At 39.2% G+C, this 23,982-nt stretch overlaps 1 protein-coding gene, 1 long non-coding RNA gene and 1 pseudogene across 3 annotated transcripts; 2 read left to right on the top strand and 1 right to left on the bottom strand.

Annotated features, from left to right (window-relative positions):
- Window positions 1–3,540: 3,540 nt before the first annotated feature.
- Window positions 3,541–5,011, top strand: LOC102761262 (annotated as a pseudogene). Its single transcript, XR_001515639.1, has 2 exons — window positions 3,541–3,568; window positions 4,298–5,011. The product of XR_001515639.1 is annotated as a high mobility group protein B1 pseudogene (transcript).
- A 6,731-nt stretch (window positions 5,012–11,742) lies between these two features.
- On the top strand, window positions 11,743–20,038 carry KRT222 (keratin 222, type II). The gene is given in 6 exon segments (XM_006774349.2): window positions 11,743–11,944; window positions 15,179–15,304; window positions 16,215–16,456; window positions 18,523–18,596; window positions 18,781–18,916; window positions 19,334–20,038. Coding segments are annotated over 6 exon segments (903 nt in total). The 5' UTR covers window positions 11,743–11,848; the 3' UTR covers window positions 19,563–20,038.
- On the bottom strand, window positions 11,938–13,292 carry LOC107184762. Its single transcript, XR_001515674.1, has 3 exons — window positions 13,256–13,292; window positions 12,959–13,053; window positions 11,938–12,057 (listed from the first exon to the last, which is right to left on the bottom strand). It is a non-coding gene; the product is annotated as an uncharacterized LOC107184762 (long non-coding RNA).
- Window positions 20,039–23,982: the final 3,944 nt, after the last annotated feature.

Genomic DNA, 23,982 nt, shown 5'->3' with positions numbered 1-23,982 from the left:
AACCAATCCCCTCAAGAAAAGAACATGGGATTGGGCAGGAAAAAAATCAAATTTAAAATTACAAAAAGATAAGCCTGAATAGAGTTCATGTAAATTGTACCTTCAAATATAAAACCAACAACTGTATGGAGTATCCAGCCTTAATAATCAAGACAACCTAAAAATGTAGTTTTTCATATTCTAGGCACATTGAATAAAATATCAAAATGAATCCACAGGCACAACAAGACTTCTACTTAAATAGCTAACCACAGGATAAGTAGCCAAGCATGAAACCACTACTCCGGGAAAAAGAGCAATGTTAAGTTGTCCTAAATCCAACGTTTCCCATCAAACCATTACAGTAAATTAAATCTTGCAGGTGAACACTTAAATTATCGGAGGGAACACGTTGTAAAGTATATGAATGTCTGTCTGCTGTGCTGTACACCTAAAACTAATACAAAATCGTGTGGAATGCAAACTGTAATCAAAAAATGAAATAATAATTTAAAAATTAAATCCTGGATTCTCCAGTAGGAAAAAATTAAGAAATATGAACCAGCTGATCCAGCCTGGATTAAGGGCAGAAGGACAGAAATGGAAACCAGTTGAGTGCAGCCTCCAGAGTCTTGGGCCATCACAGCCACATCAAAAAGCCCCTCTCGCCAAAACCGGTTTGGCTCAGTGGATAGAGCGTCGGCCTGCGGACTGAAAGGTCCCAGGTTCGATTCTGGTCAAGGGCATGTACCTGGGTTGCGGGCACATCCCCAGTGGGAGATGTGCAGGAGGCAGCTGATCGATGTTTCTCTCTCATCGATGTTTCTAACTCTCTATCTCTCTCCCTTCCTCTCTGTGAAAAATCAATAAAATATATTTTAAAAAGAAAAAGAAAAAAAAGAAGCCCCTCTCTGTGAATCTTCCCAGATCTAGTCTTCTGGTCCTGTACCACCCGGGACCTACGTTGATGGCCTGGCCAGTATTATCCTCATGTCAAGGCAACAATATGCAGCGACTCCGAAAACCATGTTGAGGTGAAAATCCCATGCGGTGTTTCCTTGGCATGAGTTAAGATGCTGTATTTGTACTAAATGACTGTTTCTAATTGTTTTAGAAAAGGCTAGAACATACTGAGATGCACTGTAATGTGTTAAAAGCATGTTCAATTTTTAAAATGGATACTATTGAACCACTTCGGATCATGAAATATATTTAGAGTGCTGAATAAAATATTAAGAACAGGATGTTCACACATTATTAACCTGCCCTAAAATTATTTTAAAGCCACACAACAGGCATATGTTCTATTTTGAAACTAAAGTTCAGCTCTCCAGACAACTTTTAAATGAGAGAAATGTGTTTCTTTCTTCTAAGAGTTAGACTTCTCCATAAGAAGAGCCAGTGCCTACTTGCATATGAATTTTAACTGTTGACTTTTGATCCAGATTCATATGGTTGTTCTTGTCTTTCTGACCTCAAGGGACAACAGACAAGAATGGTGAGAAGGCTGGAAGTGGCATCCATTCTCACAGAGATTAGACACATGAAACAAAGTTTATAGAAGGCAGAGAAGAGGAGACAGCCAAAGGATTTGAGACTCTATAGAAAGTAGCCCAAACTTGCTGAATGATGTCATGGAATTAGAGAGTGTTCAACAAGTGGAGACAAAGTGATGAATATAAATCACCCAGGATAAAGCTCAAGTCATGTTTTCTGAACAATCTCCTTAAATAATAAAATGCTGCGAGTAATAAATCACTTAAAAATTTATCAGCGGTTTAAATATGACACTTGACAAACAGGAAATATTGATCAAGTTCTGTTAAAAGAAACAATTTATTCATTTGTAATATATCAATGTCAATATGAAATGATAAGATGGAAAGAAGCAAACACTATTTTGTTACTATTTAAATAGCACCTACAGGACAAGCCCATATCACAGATCTATTGTATGTAAAATACATAAACTGCTAGAGAGAGAGATGCAGTGTTTATGTTGTTGATGAACCACAACAAATATGAGAGCATATGAGAGGTCATTACAAAACTGCAATAAGACGTGCATTGCTTGGCCCCAACTTGCTTCTTAAGGAACCATAGACTTGGGTAGTGTTCAAAAGATCTACGGAGTAGCAGGGCAAATTACAGGTGTGAAAGCTGCATTGCCATAGCTACGTTTTATTTTTTTTTAATATATTTTTACTGATTTCAGAGAAGGGAGGAGAGATAGAAACATCAATGATGAGAGAGAATCATTGATTGGCTGCCTCCTGCACACCCCCTACTGGAGATCCAGGCCACAACCAGGGCAGGTGCCCTTGACCAGAATCAGACCTGGGACCCTTCAGTCTGCAGGCCTATGCTCTATCCACTGAGCCAAACCAGCTAGGGTCATACTATGTTTTAAGAGGACAAAGAAAAGATCACCCAAAAAAGGAATTGTTGTAATGTTGTACAAATGTACATCTATAAATTACATTTTTTGCATAAACTTCCCAGGAAGTGATTTAAAATTTTGAGGACAATTTTATCGTCTTTCTCAGAATGGATTCAGGAGCTACCCAGAGGTGGGAGAGCAGGGAAGACCTCAATCAAGTTCAGTCTGGAAATCCTGGTTGGCTGTCAGCTGGGACGGACTACTGACTTTCCAGACAGGTACTATCTTTCAACCTACCCATCACAAGACTTGTTCTAAGCGCTTTGCAACAGCCAAAGATAATGTTATAATACGCTATGATATAGGGTTATAGTATGGAATATTCTAACAACTTAAGAGAACAAGGTCACTTTGGGAAGCTAATAAATATCGATCGCCATCCTGGGGAGAGGAATTATCTCAGTGACTGACTGGTTTGAAATGGCATTTCAGAGGGGAGTGCTACACCAGCAGACTGCCGCCGCTGCTGATGCATCCGACTCTGCTACAACTGAGATGAATGAACTGTAGTGGACTTTTCAGGTCCTAGAGAGAGAACTATGGTCTTCAGGAGCCCTGGAATGCAAAAAGCTTCAGGAGCCCTGGCATGCCATATTCAGAAAGGAACCAAGCGAAGTCTCTCTAATAGGTTTTCACTCAACTCAAAAAACAAAACAAAACAGTTATTGGTTGCTTATAATATGCAAGTACAGTGGTAAGGTAATAGAGCTAAACTATCAAAGGAGGATATAGAATCATACACTTGAAAAAAGATCAAAGTTAATCCTAAAAGATTAACACTTAAGATTTCTCAAAGAAAACTGAAAATGTTTCCCTAATTCTCAAACAATGCTGATCCACCAAAAACCAATTTGTACACAGAGATAATTTCATGATTTTACCTCAGCAATATGTTTCCAAAATATCATATTCCCTATTGAAGTTTATTTTTAAAACTCTTTAGGAAAAATAATCCAAGATCTTAAGCTACTTCAATTAATAACTCAGACAAGTAAGTTTCCATTTCATGTAATGAAAAACACCTGGAAGCAAAATTATTAATTGCAGTTATCAGCCCCTATTCTGCAAATACTATAGCCCCCGAATTAGCTAAGACACTGCAAATGTCAACATAGTACAAAATGCCCAGCGTGGCCCATAAGGTGAGGGGTGAGGTACCCTCCTTCCATGGAATCTCAAAACCTTACCCCCTTTTAAAAGTGGAACAGATTATCTGTTTTACTTGAAAGAGAAGTTAGAAGAGAGAAAATGCTTATAAGTAGATATTCTTTCTTGCAAAGTGAATAGGAACTATCTGATACTAACAACAGAGAAACGGGCATGCCATATTCAGAAAGGAACCAAGCGAAGTCTCTCTAATAGGTTTTAACTCAACTCAAAAAAAAAACACAGTTATTGGTTGCTTATAATATGCAAGTACAGTGGTAAGGTAATAGAGCTAAACTATCAAAGGAGGATATAGAATCATACACTTGAAAAAAGATCAAAGTTAATCCTAAAAGATTAACACTTAAGATTTCTCAAAGAAAACTGAAAATGTTTCCCTAATTCTCAAACAATGCTGATTTCAATGACCATTTCTTTCAAGGTATGAATCACTGTTTTATTAAACTTTAAAAAATGCTTACTGAATGGACCTGTGGTGTAAGAAGCCAAACAAAAGCAAAAGTCAAATTGAGGGTGCCAAAAAAATTAAAAGAAAATAAAAAATGTTCACAAATTTCAGAACACTTTGTACCACAGAATTAGCATAGCATTGCAGACTACAGTCTCCAAGAATCAGCAACTGGACAGCCATTGCAGTACATTGAGCTCCAAAGAGACAGCGCCAGGCAAGTGTGAGCCGGCCGGGCACTGGGTGACTGTGTGCTCGCTGAGGCAAAGGAGATCTTAAGAAGCCAAGAGGCAAAATGTCATCGTATGCCTTCTTTGTGCAAACTTGCCGGGAGAAACACAAGAAGAAGCACCCAGATGCTTCAGTCAACTCCTCAGTTTTCTAAGAAGTGCTCAGAGAGGTGGAAGACCCTGTCTGCTAAGGAGAAAGGAAAATCTGAAGACATGGCAAAGGCGGACAAGGCTCGTTATGAGAGAGAAATGAAAACTTATATTCCTCCTAAAGGGGAAACAAAAAAGAAATTCAAGGATCCAATGCGCCCAAGAGGCCTCCTTCGGCCTTTTTCTTGTTTTGTTCTGAGTTTCGCCAAAAATCCTGGCCTATCCATTGGTGACGTTGCAAAGCAGCTGGGGGAGATGTGGAGTAACACTGCTGCAGATGACAAGCAGCCTCGTGAAAAGAAGGCTGCTAAGCTAAAGGAGAAATATGAAAAGGACATTGCTGCAGACCGAGCTAAAGGAAAGCCCGATGCTGCCAAAAGCGTAGCTGTCAAGGCTGAAAAAATCAAGAAAAAGAAGGGAGAGGAAGAAGATGAGGAAGATGAGGAGGAGGAAGATGAAGAAGATGATGATGATGATGAATAAGTTGTTTCTAGCGCAGTTTTTTTTCTTGTCTATAAAGCATTTAACCCCCCTGTACACAACTCACTCCTTTTAAAGAAAAAAATTGAAATGTACGGCTGTGTAAGATTTGTTTTTAAACTGTACAGTGTCTTTTTTTGTATAGTTAACACACTACCGAATGTGTCTTTAGATAGCCCTGTCCTGGTGGTATTTTCAATAGCCACTAACCTTGCCTGGTACAGTATGGGGGTTGTAAATTGGCATGGAAATTTAAAGCAGGTTCTTGTTGGTGCACAGCACAAATTAGTTATATATGGGGATGGTAGTTTTTCATCTTCAGTTGTCTCTGATGCAGCTTATACGAAATAATTGTTGTTCTGTAAACTGAATACCACTCTGTAATTGCAAAAAAAAAAAGTTGCAGCTGTTTTGTTGACATTCTGAATGCTTCTAAGTAAATACAATTTTTTTATTAAAAAAAAATCAGCAACTGTGTTCAGCACTAAGTCAGAAAATGAATCGTTCATGCTTTTATCTTAATCCCAGATTATTTTTCATACATAGCTCAAAACATATTGACTGGACTCCAGCTTTCTCCAAATGCTCAAAACTAGTCACTTTAACGGAAGTATTATATTCATGTAAAAGGTTATGATCTACACCCATGATTTTTAACCTGTGTGTTGCAAGAATTTTTAAAGCATGCAATACCTGACCATTTAGTCAAGGAAACTGAGTTCTTTTCCTTAGAATGTCAAATAAAAAAATGACAACAGTCTTAACTGGTTTGGCTCAGTGGATGGAGCGTCGGCCTGTGGACTGAAAGGTCCCAGTTCCATTCCAGTCAAGGGCATGTACCTTGGTTTCGGGCACATCCCCAGTAGGAGGTGTGCAGGAGGCAGCTGATCGATGTTTCTCTCTCATCGATGTTTCTCTCTATCCCTCTCCCTTCCTCTCTGTAAAAAATCAATAAAATATATTTTTTAAAAATGACAACAGCCAACACAATAGCTGTCCAGTGTGAATGAATCAAAATTATACCTATTTTTCTGTCAAATCAGCAAAAAATATACTTTTTTGGTGTGCCACATAATTTTAGTAATTACTTTATGTGTGCCATGAGATGAAAAGGGTTGAAAATCGCTGAGCTATGTAATTACGTTGTATTACAACTGAATAATTGCCGGTATGCTGTATTAGTGCCTCTAATCTGAACACAGCTCCACGCCCGAGAGGACAGATTACCACCCTGACCTAATACACACCAGTAATCCCTAAGAGAGCAACTCCTCTCCTGGCTATACCATGAGAAAGTCAAAACAAACCCAACCTTGCAATGAACATTCCTGAACTCAAAACATATTTTTAAGAGAAGTTTAACAGTAATCATTCCATTTTCAAGACAAGATATAAAGTTAAGAAAAGATAAGCTACTCTGATATTCATTTATTTGTTCAAAGGCATTAAATCAGCGTGAAGTCTAAGGGATTAGTGGGAAAACCCAGTAAATTAGTGGGAGTTGGAGCAGGTTCCAAAGAAACATGAGACATGCACTCTTTGCCCTTGAGACGTTCACAGTCTAGTTAAGGAGAAAACAATTACCCGGCATTTTGAACCTCACTTAAAGGTTGTGGAGAAATCAAACTTTTGTTAATCTATGTATTTTAAATGCCACCCATTTAACTGCCAAAGTTGGGTTACCGCCTCTTCCAAGCCTAAGAGGAAATATAATTAAAAACAAAAAAATTGTACAGCTAAAAGTTCTTCTGTAAAATGTGTTTTTGTAAAAAGCCTAAATGTGCCACTTCTGGGACTCCAATGTTTATCCATCAGGCTTACTTAGAAAGGGATCCACGTGGATGTGCAAGTGCAAGAGTGCTATGAGCTACGCGCCTGTGTCCTCGAAGCTATACAGCAGTGCTGAGCAGCTGGAAGGTGCTCAGACACTTGGAGACTGACGGAGAAGTTGAAAGCAGGAAAGGGAGAGGAGGATGGGAGACAGACCCAGATGCGCCTGTAGCAGCTGCCAGGGAGCTGAGTCCAGCCCAAAGAAAGCCCGAGGGCTCCTCCCTAGCGGCAGAAACTAAGGAGGCAACCAGCATCGTGGAGACGTCAGAAGGCACAAGGGGGCATGGGATATGGAGAGTTCGCTTCTGGAAGAGGGTCGTTCATCTTGCAGTGTGGTCAATTGGATGGCTTTTTGTTGTTGTTGTTAATCCTCACCTGAGGATATCCATTGATTTTTAGAGAGAGTGCAAGGGAGGGGGAGAGAAACATCGATGTGAAAGAGACACATGAACTGGTTGTCTTTCTCACTCATCCTGATCAGGGCCAGGGATTGAGCCTGCAACCTAGGTAAATGCTCTTGACCAGAATCAAACCCAGGACCCTTCAGTCCGCAGGCCAATGCTCTATCCACTGAGCCAAACCTGAATAATATACAAGTCAATAACTCAAGCCATTATGTGAAGACCAAGAAGCAAAAATAATATCTGAAGCTTTATGAACACTTGTTACAGATGAGAACTATGTCCTATGTCAGCAGTTCTCAACCTGTGGGTCGCTACCCCTTTCGGGGTCAAACGACCCTTTCACAGGGGTCACCTAAGACCATAGGAAAACACATATATAATTACATATTGTTTTTGTGATTAATCACTATACTTTAATTATGTTCAATTTGTAACAATGAAATTGAGGGTCACCACAACATGAGGAACTGTATTAAAGGGTCGCGGCATTAGGAAGGTTGAGAACCACTGTCCTATGTGATCCACACAGGTCTCTTCACGCTTTCCACACAATCTGTCCCCAGGGAAGCTACTGGAGAGGACAACAGAGGAACACTAAGCTGGGTCCTGCACTCAAGGCATTCGAAACACAGAAGCGCTCAATTCCGAGGGCTGCCTTGGCTATCGCTGCCACAATAGTTGTGCAAGGCGTGCACCCATGACCAGGAAGGGACCAGCCCTATTGTCAGAGAAGGTCCATTCTGAGACACACGCGGGCTTGGGTAGGGGGGACGTTGAAAGCCACGCAGAGGAATTTCTGAACTTTGCTTCCTCCATCACCGGTCAGCCTCTGAGTTTTCCACTCACCGCCTCTTCCACTTTACTACTTCCCTTTAGCAAAAAAATGCTCGATGACCACACCATCTCTGATAAGGATTCAAAATCTAACATATAATGTCTTCCCACATGTGCTACGATGTTCCCTCAGATACACTCAGCAAAAGATAGTCGGGCCAATGTCATCAGGCAGAAAAAGGAGGTTTAGAAACAATCAGGATTTTAAAGATAGAGTAAGCTAAGGGAATACCTGTCAAACTGGTGGGGGTTGGTGAGGGAGATATACTTAGGACCCCACAAAGAACTCTCTTCCAGGGATCTGAATAGAAACGCCAAATATGTCACTCATGGGGGACCAGTGATGGATGCACAGTTTTAGGCTAAGAACTGTGACATGAAAGGTTGGCACTTCATTAAGTCACCTCGAGATGAAAAGAGGCCTGGAGAAAAGGGGGCTGAATTCCTGAATAGTTTTGTTTACTACTTACAGTCTGCAAAGCTAACAATGTAACCTGAACTGTATTTGTTGTTGTTTTTGAAACATTTTTATTGATTTTAGAGAAAGAAGAAGGGAGAGGAATAGAGAGATAGAAACATTAATGAGATAGAAACATCAATCAGCTGCATCCCACAACTGGGGCATGTGCCCTAACTGCAAATCGAACCAGAGACCTCTTAGTTCATGGGTCAATGCTTAACCACCGAGCAACACCGGCCAGGCTGTATTTGTTTTTCTGTTTGGTTGTTTGGTTGGTTGTTGTTAATCCTTACCCAAGCATATTTTTTCCATTGATTTTTAGAGAGAGTGGAAGGGAGTGGAGAGTGAGAGGATGAGAGAGAGAGAGAGAGAGAGAGAGAGAGAAACATCAATGTGAGAGAGATGCTGAAAATCAAACCCACAACTCTTGGGTACTCAGGCTGACGTTCTAACCACTTAGCAACACCAGCCGGGGCATAATCTGAATTATAATACACCGAAACTGTATACATTTGATCCTAAACTGGCCTCGCCCTCTAGTAACATTCATTTTTAAGCATGAAACAGTCTCTGTGTGTGTTGGGCTGCAGAGAACAAGGTAGGGAGGGGAAGCACTAGGGAAGATGCCAAAGAAAATAGAACCCAAAGCAAAGTCCTTGATCCAGGAAACAGTCATACTTTTTACTTGAGTTACAGCCACAAAGAATGAATTTGGTCTCTGTCAAGAACATGCCGACATATGTACTAAACTCTGCTTAGTCGCTCTGTGTGAAGCGTTATGTGTGGGCCATATGGAAATGCATGTAAGCCTTGCTCATGCACCTCGAACATGCTGAGAAATGCTGACAACATGTTCCAACACAAATCTCTGTGTCTAATTATATTCCTAACTGATACGTGAAACTATACCATGTAGAGGCGTGCTCCTGTGAGTAGAAAAATCAACAATATAACAAAAAGGGGACAAACCAATTAAGGCCTACCGCTTAAGACAATATTTTAAAGTGCAATTATGCAACTAGAAGCCTACTGAAATGCATGATTGACTTAAAAAGAAACTCACAGTATCTTAAGCTAATAAAAAAAATCACTTAATAAATAAAAGAATACCCAAGCTCTACGGGATGAATCCCCCAAATAAAAGATCAGCTGGACTGGTTGATATAACTATGCAAAGACAAAAGATTCAGAGTTGCATCTGCCTGGAAGAGAAATCCATTTCCTATAAACTTGTGTTGCCATCAGTTCTATCTGGTATGCTTTTTAGGATAAAAATTGATCACAACTGTAGATCTAGGACAGATAAGGCATTAGAGCTGCACTGTTCACACAGTAGCCACTAGCCAAGTGGCTATTGAACACTTTAAATGTGGCTTGTCCAAATTGAGATGGGCTATAAAAATGCACACTGGATTTCAATGACAGGATCGAAAGGGAAGAATATAAAATAGCTCATGAATGTTTTATATGGACTATATGTTGAATAATGATATCTTGGATATATCAGGTTAAGTGAAATCCATTAAAATTAACATCACTTATTTCTGTTTTTATCTCTTGATACAGCTACTAGAAAGTTTAAAGTCACATGTGGGATTGCCTTTGTGGCTTGCGTTATATTTCTATCGGAAAACACTGCTTTAGGGTGCATAAGAAATACTGGAACTGCCAGCCCTCTGTGGAGTCTAGTTCTACTCTGTATTTTAGGCAGAGATTAGCAGGAACTACATAAAGTAACCAGAGTATAATTCTTTACTTCCTTCCTTCTCCTCCCATTACCAAGTGCCTGATTCTCTATATGTCTCCTTTGCAATTACCAAGGAAGAGAATCAGTTTGGCCTAGATAATCATAAGTGACCCTCTCAAGTCAGCTTTTGTATCGGGTACATCACACGTCTCCGACCTATGGACTGGCTGTCCTTGAGTCAGGTGTTCATCCCTAGACCAATCCTTGTGATTGGTTGGGGGTTGAGGGGGTGAAGGAGGCATGGGTCAGGTTAAACAGAGTACAGGAATGATCTGGAACCTCCCCTGAGCAGGGGCTATAAATGACCAGCTTTGCTTGGAGGGGACTGTGGGAATGCCCGGCGGCACAGACTGGACTGGCCAGCAGGGAGTTAATTCAAAAATTGCCAGAGCATGATGCATGCACATTCAAAGGTCCTGTGAGTGCGAGAGCCAAGGACTACTTCCTGAACGATGCTCCGGATACAATTTCAGCCAAGCCATTCTACAAATAACAATAATAACAGATCTAGTCGCAAAAACATTTCAGTCACATCTAGCAACTAGCTGGCCAGCTTACACAAGAACTTTAGGCAGGGAGAGGGAGAATGCAGAGACAGAGGAAGCAATATATGGAACACAACCAACCAATCAAAGTCCCAGTCCCAACCATGCCATCACATCACCATGTGACTTTGGGCAAGACACTTTAACCCCTCCTGCCTCAGTCTTCACTGGTACAAAATGACAGGGAGATGAGGACTGGATGCGATGATAGATGGAAAGGTGCTTTTTAAAGTTCGAAGAGCTGCACAAATGTTATATTTCAAGCGTGAGCTGTCATTAACTCTATGTTGACTATTGAAGGAGCAACCGCACAATAAATCTGACCTCAGTGAATACGCCCTGTCCGGGAACCATCTGGTGGCACTTTTCTCAGCCTTGTTACAACGTGGCAAGTGTTGTTAGTTCTCGGCTCTCGTACTCTGTTAGCACTTACCTCTCGCTGTGGTTTCATCTGTAACGTGCCTTCGGGAATTCACGCCAGTACATCAAACCCGCTGTCAGGCCAGCAGCCCGACATGAGCCACACCACATGCACCTGAGGGAAATACAATCAATCAGACCTGTGGCGAATGGCAACTGTCAACTGCATCTGATGGTGGCTTTCTCCAATAGCTGTCAGAATATCCAAGACTTACATCCTATCCTAATGCCCTACCACAGCATTTGTTTAGAGAATTCAAATGGCGAGCAAAGCTGTAAAAGAAAATTCAGCTCTCATGTTTTGGGCCCAGATTTATTTCTATGCAATATCTTGGGAAAACAAAATATAATTGTCCTCATATGATGCCTGATTTCATTCCCATGAGATAAATTACCTTTTTTTTCTTTTCCCAAAAAAAGTACTCAGTTTTACAGAGAACCAATCCAGGAATACTGAGGATGTTTTCATTTTTGTTGTTGTTCCTTTATGGAGGGTCTGGCACTTCTATACCAACAACAGGAGGAAAGGGTTTACCACATATTTGCATAATTAAATAGAAACACAGGAATTTCCATGGCTTGCAGAAAAAGGAGCTCTGTGTCTTTAAGGCTCCACGGGGTTCTGGGCTGGGAGGCAGACAGACCAGCGCTGCTGCAGCAGCGACTCATCCTATCGATAAGGTTCAGTTAGCCAAGGTGGAGGATGGGAAAAGAATGGAGCTGTCCCAGCTACTCAATGAGATCAGGGCAAACTATGAAAAGCTCCTCACCAGAAATCAGATAGAGACCGTGCTCTCAACAAGGATCCAGGTAATGATTTCATACAGACAGACACCCTCCAGGATAAGGAGACAATCCATGTCTATCCAATTCCTGTCCCGGCCTCTCTGAGGTACAGTATTTCCTTTTCAATGCAGCGTATTCTGGGGAAGGAATTTAGGTTTTACTGCAATGTGACGGGGACTACAGGGGGAAATGCTGTGATTATACTGTTAAGCGACCATGAAATAAGTGTTGATTGATGCATTTAATTTTTATGTAAATTATGAGGTAACGGTCATTAATAAACCATGGGGTCAACATACAATAAAATGGTGCACTTGAACCTCTTTTGACATCCTCCAAGGAGGAAGCATTTCAAATACCCTTCAAAGATAATACAGAGTTACTTATAGAGATCATTTAAATGACATCTTAAAAATGGCAAGCTTCATAGTAAGATTTCTTAGCTTGCATACTTTGTAGAGGAAAACTAACTAAAATATTTTTAATGAGTTCAGTTGTATTCCAGATCGTTATAAATAGAAATCATCTGGGCATAAGAACAGGGCATTCAGAACAATTCTGATATAAATCAGGACAATCTACACCCCCCACCACCACCACCGATTGATAGACTCTCCTCTTACATTATAGAGTTTTGCTTTTGTGCTATAAGATGAGAATGTTTATTTCCAATATTTAGGCATGCTATATTTAAGTTTTAAAGACAAGAGAGAGCCAACTTAAATAAGGGTTAAATCCTAGTTTTATAGACTTACTTTGTTTTAAAGTGACAATCACCTTCAGCAATTAATTAGGATCTCAAATCTTTAAACAAAGGTACAAACAAATATTTTAGAAACAACGATATAGAAATTCAGGGATTTTTTTTGTTTTTTTTTTAGTTTACCTACCATATCTGAGTTCAAGTCCTATTATGAGCACCCAAATACTGCAAGGAGTTTACTTAAGAACATCATAAAAAGGGGGGAAAGTATTGCTGGGAAATCATGGGACTTTACTCCATTAGCAATTCATTTTTAGTAACATTATAAATTTTACCTCTGGCTAACATTGTCAGTCTTCATAGGGAATGATCAGTATCCTGGATTAAGCAGAGTCACTGGGATATTTAACTGCTGGAATAGTTCATTCACCTTTTACAAAGAAAGGAGGGGGGGATGGCCATTAACTTTTAATGACAATTTCTGAAAATTATAAACCTAATATACACCTTTTTTGCATTAGTAAAAATACAAGTTATTTAGTTTATAAGTCACAATGCTAAAATGCATCAGCTAAAGCCAGAAAGCAAGACTACATACAGTCCATTTTGTTTAGTCGTTTTAACATATCTACCTTAGAGGATTGTTTTCAAAGAATTCAGAGTCAGCTTAAATAAATTCAAGAAAGCCTGTTTAATTATTACACAATAGGGAGCTATTTCAGTTACTTATTACTATGTAATAACTACCCCAAAACTTAGAGTAAAGAAGTCATTGTATGCCCTCTCACGATTCGGTGGCTTGACTAGGTTCCCTGGGGGTGACTTCAGCTGGACGTGACATTGGCTGGGACTGCAATCATCTGGGGGCACAGCTGGGCTGGGTCATCCAAGGTGGCTCATTCATGGACCTGGCACCTTGGGATTTTGAAAGGCTGGCTCAGCAGAGACAAATGTTTCTCTCTCTCCATGTAGCCTGGGGATCTCCCTCCATCTGGCCTCTCTATATGATCCCTCCAACAGAGCATGCAGACTTCTTACATGCTGGTCCAAAAGCATAGAAGTACAAGTTGTCAGGATTTCTTAAAGGCTTAGGCCTAAAACTGACACTTCCGCCACATTCTACAGGCTAAAGCAAGACATGGATCAGCCCAGGTTCAATGTGGAAGGCCACCACACAAAGACATCCATTTTGTCACGGGTGGTTCATTGCAGGCCATCTTCAGAATCTAGCTACTATCCAAGCTTCGCTGCCCATTGCAAAATGCAAAAGACCAATGAATACCATTGTTTTCATGTACTCCTATCTCCTAAATTCTCAACACTTTCTTTTGTAATTACTCTGATAAGTGATGCTGCTTGCTTTTGCCAACAATGCTGAGAACAACAAATCAAAAGAAACATATAAATGTTATCTAATACTTTGCCCTAAACTTCATTATAGACTTTCATGTACCGCAGTGTTTCCTCCTTTAAAACATCTGTTGTACCATCATATTACATTTTTTAAAATTTTAAAATGCATTTTTATAAAAACATAAAAAGGTTGTAACTTTTGCTTCAAAATATTACAACCAACTTCATACACTGCTCCTACTGCTCGTGGGGCCAAATGTTCAGAGTTCTGTCAAAAGATACTTTCACTGAATTTCAACATCAGTATAAGAACATTTAAAGCTAACCATACAATAATCCATTTGTTATTTCATATGAGGACATTTAGAAAACAATTTTGAAGGAAGTCATTTTTTGCTTCTACCTCAGATAAAAATTAGCATGCCTTCTAAAAAGATCATATTGAAAAAGATAAATCAATAGTGGGTTAGCTTAATACCAAAATCTATTTTAGAGCTTCTAATGTCTATGATAACTTAATTCTCTAAATTATTCATAATACACTTTCCAGCAATATTTACTCCCTGTCTAAGTACCCAGTCCAATAATTGATTAATATAGGGTATATAACAGTTTATCTGCTTTTATAAAGCAACATCAAGAAATACAGGCCAAAACCGGTTTGGCTCAGTGGATAGAGCGTCGGCTTGTGGACTGAAGGGTCCCAAGTTCGATTCCGATCAAGGGCATGTACCTGGGTTGCAGGCGCGTCCCCAGTGGGGGGTGTGCAGGAGGCAGCTGATCGATGTTTCTCTCTCATCGATGTTTCTAACTCTCTATCTCTCTCCCTTCCTCTCTGTAAAAAATCAATAAAATATATATTTTTTAAAAGAATCAGAGGTCTCAAACTCAGGTCCTGTAAACTGTTACTTTTTGTTAAAATAGGTGTATTTTTTTTTTCTGCATTTCATAGACTGCCATAGTAGGAAGAGACTTTTGAGGTTCGTTTTACATCTGAGAAAACTGAGGCTGAGAGTGCAATGGACTCGCTCCGACATTTAAATGATTAGTAACGAAGCACTCAAACACACATTTGTAATCTAACAACTTAAAGAAAATAATGATTCGATTCCCATGCTATTTTTCTATCATTGCTCTTAAGTGCCTCACTTTCAAGAGTGCTCTTTCTTTCCTTGTTACTGTTGTTGTTGGCTCTCTTCTAGCTGGAAGAAGATCTGAGCAAAAAAATGGACAAAGATGAAGAGGCTTTAAGGGCAGCTCAAGCAGAACTCAAGGAAGCCCGGCGCCAGTGGCACCACCTGCAAGTGGAAATTGAATCTCTCCACGCTGTGGTGAGCCTGTCTCCAGAGTAACTGGCCCATGGAGTCCCCAGATGCTACATGATTAAGGGGGAGAGGGGAGGGGGAGGGGGAGATAACCCCATTACCTTATGGTGAGAAACTGACTCTGAGCAAGAAATCAAGGCCATCAAAGGACTTGTATGCATGCATACGAGCATAACCAATGGACACAAGACACTGGGGGACATGGGAGGCTAGGGGAGGGTCAAGGGGAGAAAAAAAAAAGGAGACATATATAATACTCTTTGTAATACTTTAAGCCAGGGGTCCTCAAACTTTTTAAACAGGGGGCCAGTTCACTGTCCCTCAGACCGTTGGAGGGCCGGACTATAGTTTAAAAAAAAAAACTATGAACAAATTCCTATGCACACTGCATATATCTTATTTTGAAGTAAAAAAACAAAACGGGAACAAATACAATATTTGTATTTGCATGTGGCCCGTGGGCCGTAGTTTGAGGACCCCTGCTTTAAGCAATAAAACAATTTAAAAAAATAAAAATAAATTTAAAAAAAAGAAATCCAGGCCACTGAATTCTACCCCAGGTCCTAGTTTAACTACCCCTTTCCCTCCTTCACTCAAGGTGTAGTTCGCCCTGATACAAATAAAGTGATCCTTGCTTATTGCCCTGTGGTCCTCTACTTGTTGGAGTGGGGGAATAGAGCTCTTGTCATTATCCAAAGTCACCACAGTGCAGAGTCCATATTTTTGAGGTGTCTAATAAGACAATATTTAAACACTTTCCTAAAATGCTTTCTATATGCAGTCTGCTTTGGCTTTGTTATTAATAGTCTATATTTTTAATACTTAAAAAAGAATGATACGTTAATCACACTGCAGAATTCTTATTCTTTCTTTAATTTTTTCTTTTTTATTGATTTCAAAGAGGGAGGGAGAGGGAGAGAGAGAGACAGAGACATCAATGATGAGAGAGAATCATTGATCGGCTGCCTCCTGCACACCCTCTACTGGGGATCGTTCCCACAACTCTGTGATTGAAGGACTGGAAAAAGAGCTGCAGGAAGTAAGGCACGGCATCGAGAAGCAGCTCCAAGAGCATGAGATGCTTCTCAACACGAAGATGAGGCTAGAACAGGAAATAGCCACGTACCGCCGCCTCCTAGAAAAGGAAGAAATCAGGTACCTAATCCCATGTGGTTCATGACAAGCGGCCAGAAATGCGGAGTCCCTTACGCCATTGTTGACGTAATCAGAGAAATTGAATCTAAAGAAATCGCCCCCATGGCAGGACCACTGAGTCTCTACAATTAAATAAGGGTAGTGCACACTGCGAAGAATATGATATTTCCAGCCTCCACAAATCACGGGCAAAATAACCAAAGTCAGGGACATAAGCTACAACAAGGAGCACAGCAAGGCTAGAACATGTAAACGTAAATAATTACCAATCAATACAAAAATGACTGTTCTAAACGTTCTCACTCTCCTTGCCACGCAAAACTTTTAGAATTAGTCATTGCCTTATACGGACCACCCACAAAGAAAGTTTGGAAAACTATTACTACCACATCCCCACACAAAGGCCGACTCCCACCACACATCAAACACCAAAATATTACAACCATGGAAAGCAATGGTGTTTGGAGTATATGATTTAGAAGACTTCCAGATGTCCCAACAACAAAAGGTACCAAAGAGGAATTCCTATTGATTCACACAATTTCAGAATCTGCAATCACTTATAGGGTCATACGGCTTTGAACATAGCACAACCTCCAATTTTCCATGTTCCCATAAAAACAAAACTAGTCTTTTTTTTAACCCTTTGTACGCCATAAGCATCAATGGCGTGTGGGGATGGTTTCCATTTTGGATGTGTGGCAGTTAACTGGTTAAATATACTTTTTAAAACTTTCAAGTATACTCAACATACAATATATTAGTTTCAGGCATACAACCCAGTGATTAGACATGTATATAATTTTTAAAATCATCTAATAAATCTAGTAACCACCTGACATCATGCATAGTAATTACAATACTACTGACTGTATTTCCTATGCTGTACTTTACATCCCCAAGGCTATGCCAGAACTACCAATTTGTACCTCTTCATCCCATGCCTCCAACCCCCTCCCATGGGCATCTATCAAAATGTTCTCTGAACCTATGATCTGTTTCTGGTCTGCTTGATCATTTGTTTTGCTTTTTAGATTCCACATATAAGAAATCATATGGCATTTGTCTTTCTCTGTCTGACTTACCTTCACTCAGCACAACACCCTCTAGATCCATCCATGTTGCAGATGGCAAGATTTCATTCTTTTTTACTTTAATGGTTGAGTAATATTTCATTGTATATAAGTACCACTTCTTCTTTAAAAATAAACCTTTATTCTTGCTTGCTTCAGAATTCGGAGTCTTCTATAAAACTAGATGAAACTGCTTTAACCTATAATGTCTTGACACTTACTAAATCTTTGAAAACCGTAAATTAAATTCAAATATACCACTTACTAGCAGAGTGAAGCCAGGCAGGTTACTAAACCTCTCTGTGCACCAGTTTTCTCATCTCTAAAATGGGAACAATATTACCTACCTCATAGCATTGCTGTGAAGATTAAACAAATTAATGTTTGTAAAGTGTTTAAAATAGTATCATGTAAATATACATACAATTTATTATTAAATAAAATCAAAGGTTGTGAAATTTATTTAATTCCTAATCCTTCAAAATATTGGTAACTTGGTCTTTAATATTTCTGTAATACAATTTTTATTATGCTGTATTTAATATATACAAGAAAGTATCAAGAAAGATGTAATGAACTCCCGTGTATGCACGTCCCCCAGCTCAGTGAGACATATTCAATGTTGTTGAAGTCTGTTCCACTCCCCATCACCCACACCTAAACCACATCCCCCCAATCTCATCCTCCTCCCTCAATCTAACCTGGGTCCCAAATTTGATGCTTAATATACGAATATGTATGTATCCCTAAACAAAATATGAAATTGTTTTGCGTATTATTTTAACCTTTATAAACTTACTTTTTTTCACTCAATGTTATACTTGGGAGATTCATCCATAAGGATCCAGTGTACCCTGAGTTCATTTATTTTCACTGCTAAATAGTATTTCCGTTGTATGAATATACTACAGTTATCCATTCTGATTAGAGCATTTGTTTCCATTACCTGCTAATATTTTGTTGCTCCTACAATATAATTCTTTCCAATTTCAGGTATTATGGTTGTATCCAAGGAGGAAAAAAAGAAAAAAAACCTACAAGTAGAGTTGGTTTTGTTTTACCTTCAGGTGAGTTTCTGATATTAGTAATTTAACTTGAAAAGCGAAGTGCCATTAGTAGGGACTATAAATAAATTGAGCACTCTAACGTAGCAAAAATAAGCAATATTTACATAAATTTTAACATGTGAATTGACTGTGATTAATACTTCAACACTGTAATTTAATATTTCATAAATAAAATTTTTCACAGCCATTATAAATGAAATCTCTTTTTCAACAAAAGTCCCACAAAAGTGTGAGAATGAAAAAGTGGAAACAGTGACCAAACAGGCAATATTAAATGGAAATGTCGTGAAGGAGAGCACTGAAGCTCATGGCACTATTCAGTAAGTACAGTAATTCTGACTAAGAAATAAAATAAACATGTAAAGAAATTAACCTCAATCAAATAATCTCAGTAATCTCTGTTTGAATGTTTCAAACATAACTTTAATTTGCTGTAATTTTTAATCTGACATGAGTAAGTATATATAAACAAAAACTCAGATAAAGGAATGCTCAGTCCTTAATTCACCATTTTTAAAAAAATATAGCAACACATGAGAGTTCTATAGAATCCCTTGAAATTATATGATTTTTTAAAGTATATGAATTTTAAATATCATGACGTACATTGTAAAACTTAAAATGTCAATTATAAATCATTCAAACTTCTTGATTTCTTTTTCATATGGAATATATATTACATATTTCTTAATACATCCGTACTTCTTCATATAGAAAGGTTTATTTGATCATTTCAGGACCGAGAAAGTGGATGAAGTTATTAAAGAATGGGAAGGTTCCTTCTTTAAAGATAACCCTCGGTTAAGGAAAAAATCTGTTTCTCTTCGCTTTGACCTTCATTTAGCAGCCACTGATGAAGGGTGTTTACAGACTAAACAGGATAATCTACCAGATATAGAAGTCAGGCTTATCATGAGGAGATCATGCAGTATTCCCTCTATCAAACCTCCATCAGCAGCTCATTAACCCAAAGACAGTATTTGACTTGAGTTGAAAATGACATTAGGATGGACCAAGGTGGGCGATGCTGACTATCTTCTGTCCCAAATGAAGTTTAAGTATGAATGTTATGATTGATGTGTGATTCTCTCCGTGGGTGGGGGGATGGCAAGGGGCAAAATTTCTCTGCATTTAACTATGGATATATTTTTTTGGAAAGGGAAGTGCAAATAAAATCAGAAAATCAGTATGATTTCTATCTTATTTATCCTCCAAATAATCGTTTTTGTTCCCTTGAAATTTTATCAGAGATGGTAAACATTAGCAGCTTAGTAAAATCTGTGACTTAATGCCTGAATACTCTAAGGAAAAGGGAATGGTTTATCTAAATATGATTGTACTATGTTAAGAATCACATTGAGTAATTCATCACTCTTCTATGACTGGTTATATCTACAAAGATTTTTCTAATTGAAAAAGAAAACAATTATACAACTTTTAAAGAGGACTCCCTATTCCCTTAACCAAAAATGCTCCTTTTGAGACAATCATTTGCACACTTAGAAAAATAAGTTACTTTCCATGAGCAGTTTTGAGCAAAGTATAGAACATAGCCCAGTTCTAATTTGATTAAATAAAATTAACCATCTGAAAGTGTTTTGTAGTCATGTGATTTCCGAGCAAAGTATAGAACATAGCCCAGTTCTAATTTAATTAAATAAAATTAACCTTCATCTGAAAGTGTTTTGCAGTCATGTGATTTCTAGAAGAGTTACTTTATGCAAAGAACTTTAAAAATTGTCCTCTATCAACAACAACAAAAGAGGCCAGTTGCACAAAAGATGAAAAGCTGATTACTACAGTTTCTAGAACAGTTATCCAACCTCTCCCTATCCCAGTTTTTCCATCTGTAAAGTGAAATGTGATTAATTGGAGTATTTGGTGTGAGCATTAGGTAAAATATTATATAAAGTCTTATAAGTATTTCCTGCAATCATTTATGTGAATTAAGACAATAGTATTGTTATCGAAGCTATGAGTATTTGCAGGATTTATGTTTTTAAATTGTTCCAAGTGTAATAAATATGGATAGAAAATATATTTATGAGTAAGTAGTGTTTCAGAGGTTTTTAAACAACCTAATTTGTTTAATACAGGTATATTTAAGACCTTAAATTAAAAAAAAACACCTGTTTTAAACATTAGAAATGTATAGGCTATTAATTTTTTTCTAAGCAGAAAATATGTTGAGTATCACTCACCATACTGTTATCCCAACTAAAGAATTATCCAAGGGCTATAGCTGTTAGCATTTTAGTACAGCCTTTCCAACTGAAACCTCTCTCTCTCTCTCTGTCTCTCCCTCTCTCTCTGTGTATGTCTCTCTCTTCCTCTCTCTCCTTTATTTCAACAGCAACAAAAAGGTGTATTTTAACCAGAAGAAAATTATGTTAAATAATCTTTAACATAATACAGGGATATAGTGAAATTTTTTTCAATTACTTCAGATTTCTTTAAGCCTTGCTTATTCTATTTAGTGAAAGGAATAATTTTGTTGTCAAGGTTACAACAGCATGTTAAGTGCTTATTCTTGCATAAGCACCTAACCTAAAATACATCCTATATGTAAAACTGTTTAATTCAGTATCAGTTAAAAGCTACTAACTTCATAAAGCTTTGAAAACGCAGTCATATAAGCTATTGTGCTAAAGTTACTGTACCAAGCAACAGTAATCGTAATGGAATTTATCTAGTGTAATTGATATGCAGTGTAAAAGCCTAATAGTGGGCATCATAAATGTAACTGCTTGTAATAGTAATTCCACTATGCAGCTATTGTGTGTAAGGTATATTTCAAAATACAGTATTTGAATTTATAACAAAGTTTTATTTGCTCTGGGGCATTTTAAATTGGGATATGAATTTACCAAAGTAAATGATACCACTATAATAAAAATTGTAAAACTGAAACATGAACTCTAAATCTGCATTGTGTTGAGTTTGAGACATTGTGTTGAGTTTAATTGTTCTAATATGGTTAGTTCACTTGGGGAATGACGAACTGTAACCATAGCAGAGAGAGAATTTCTTATATAGTTTTTTTAAATATATTTTTATTGATTTCAGAGAGGGAGAGAAAGAGAAAGAGAGAGAGAGAGAGAGAGAGAGAGAGAGAGAGAAACATCAATGATGAGAGAGAATCATTGATCGGCTGCCCCCTTCACGCCCCACACTGGGTATTGAGCCTGCAACCCGGGCATATACCCTGACCAGGAATCTAACCATGACCTCCTGGTTCATAGGTCGACGCTCAACCACTGAGCCATGCCAATCAGGCTATAGTTTTTTAACAAAAGAAAAAGTAAGAATGGTATATTCTAATAAAAAAAATCAAAATAATCCCATAATCCCATAAGTATAATAGTTAGCCAGAATTTACAAAATGCTTACTCTGCTCCTCACACTGCACTCAGCATGCTTGTACATAATCACTAATCCTTACAACGATCCTACAAGATGTATAATGTTATCTTTATTTTGTACATAAAAGAAATCAATATTCTTCCATTATTTTGGCATAATTAAAATGTATGCTTCTATAACAAAATACAGAGTAATTCCAATTACTAACAATTCTAGCGTCCCTGCCCTGGCACGGTCACTAACTATCCATGTAACCAGGAAGGAATTACTTTCATTTCCTAGCCTCAATTTTCACACTTGAAAACAAAGGGAAAGGTGTTACTTGGGAACAATGCCCACCTCACAGTTGCTTGAAATAACATACATGTGAAGATATTTGACAAAGCACTACTCAGATACACAGTACTATTTGGATGAACTTGTCATTGGGAGAGAATTTCTGAGAACAATTATTGGTGACAATGATATATATATGAGCCTAATATGCAAATTGTCCCTGTGGGAGTTTGACTGGGAGAGACCGACTGCTCGCTATGATGTGCACTGACCACCAGGGGGCGGCACAGAACGAAGGGAGGCCTCAGCAGGCAGCTGGCAGCTGGCAGCCGGGGAAGGGAGGCCCCCCCAGCAGCTGGAAAGCCCTGATTGGCCCTGATCGCCCGCCTGGCCTAGGAACCCTACCCATGCATGAATTTCGCGCACTGAGCCTCTAATTGAGTAATAATTTAAAACACAACAGGTAATGAGAATTTTTTAAATTCTTTGCTTCCAGGAGAGTTATTTTTCCCCAATGAGTTACTCAATTTGAACTGCTCACCCAAGGATATTTTTTTAATTGGTTTTTAGAGAGTGGAAAGGAGTGGGGGGAGACTCTATCCACTAACCCAAATCGACCAGGGCTCTACCATAGTAGTTTTTAAAGTACAAAAATGTTCCCCCAAGTTAAAAATGCATAAATTATTTAAAAGTGTCAAATGGAAACATTATGGCACATGAGCCAGAATTACACTGTAATTACATAACATGCACAGCCCTCGCTGGTGTGGCTCAGTCGGTTGGGTGTTATCCAGCACACGGAAAGGTTGCCTGTTCATTTCCGGTCAGGGCACATCCTGGGGCTGCGGGCTGATCCTCATTGTGGGGGGTGGAGGAGGCTACCTCTCCATATTACACGCTCACATTGGATGTTTCTCCCTCTCCCTTCCTCTCCAAAAAACCAATAAAAAATATTTAAAAAACAAATATCAATAAATAATATGCAGACACGTTACTCAAATGATCAACATAAGAAAAAAAAAGTTTGTGCCAAAGGCAGAATTTAGCTCTGCGTCTACAAGGTATGGCCAGCATGTACACCCAGATTACTCACGGACATGTTACAAATAAACATTCTGAAAGAAGGTACATGTGCAAAGCACTACAAGCCTTTTCCAGTTTCCCTCACACACTTAGACCCTAGACCACCGTCAGCGAACGTGGGGCCGCACCTCAACACACATTTCCTGAGCATCTAACCGCGGGCCAAGCCTTGGCAGACACCGGCAAAGCGCAGGTGACCCATGGGATGACTGGGCTGTGTTTGCAAGCCCCTCGCCCTGCATTACAGGTGACAAACGCGCTCGGGTGCCTTGGGTCAGGCACAGACTCCAACCGAGATGTCAAAGAGCCATGGCGTCCAGAGGAAGGATTACTGGGGGTTGGGGTGGGGGGCAGGAGGGCATCAGAAAGAGACGTGTGAGCCGGTCCGAGAGGACAGAAGAGTTTAACCTGAAAGCGCGGGGCAGGCATTCCCGTCGATGGGAACCCAACGAGCCCAGACCCCGTTGGGCCGAGACCAGTGGCACCTCCACTGCGCAAGGGCGCCCCACCGAGGCCAGGGCATCCACATCGCTGGGCCTCGCCTCGGAAGCCGGTGGCAACGGCACCAGATTCGACCTTGGAAAAACGGGGAAAGCCCGTGTCGCGAAGGCAGGAAGCCCGCCCGAGAGGCGCCCGTGGGGACGGACACGCCGCGCCTCCATCC

The sequence above is a fragment of the Myotis davidii genome, unplaced genomic scaffold (genome assembly GCF_000327345.1).
Source record: "Myotis davidii unplaced genomic scaffold, ASM32734v1 scaffold327, whole genome shotgun sequence".
NCBI classification, from domain to species: domain Eukaryota; kingdom Metazoa; phylum Chordata; class Mammalia; order Chiroptera; family Vespertilionidae; genus Myotis; species Myotis davidii.
The sequence above is the reverse complement of the archived record's forward strand: the minus strand, read 5'-3'. Positions and strand labels throughout refer to the sequence as shown.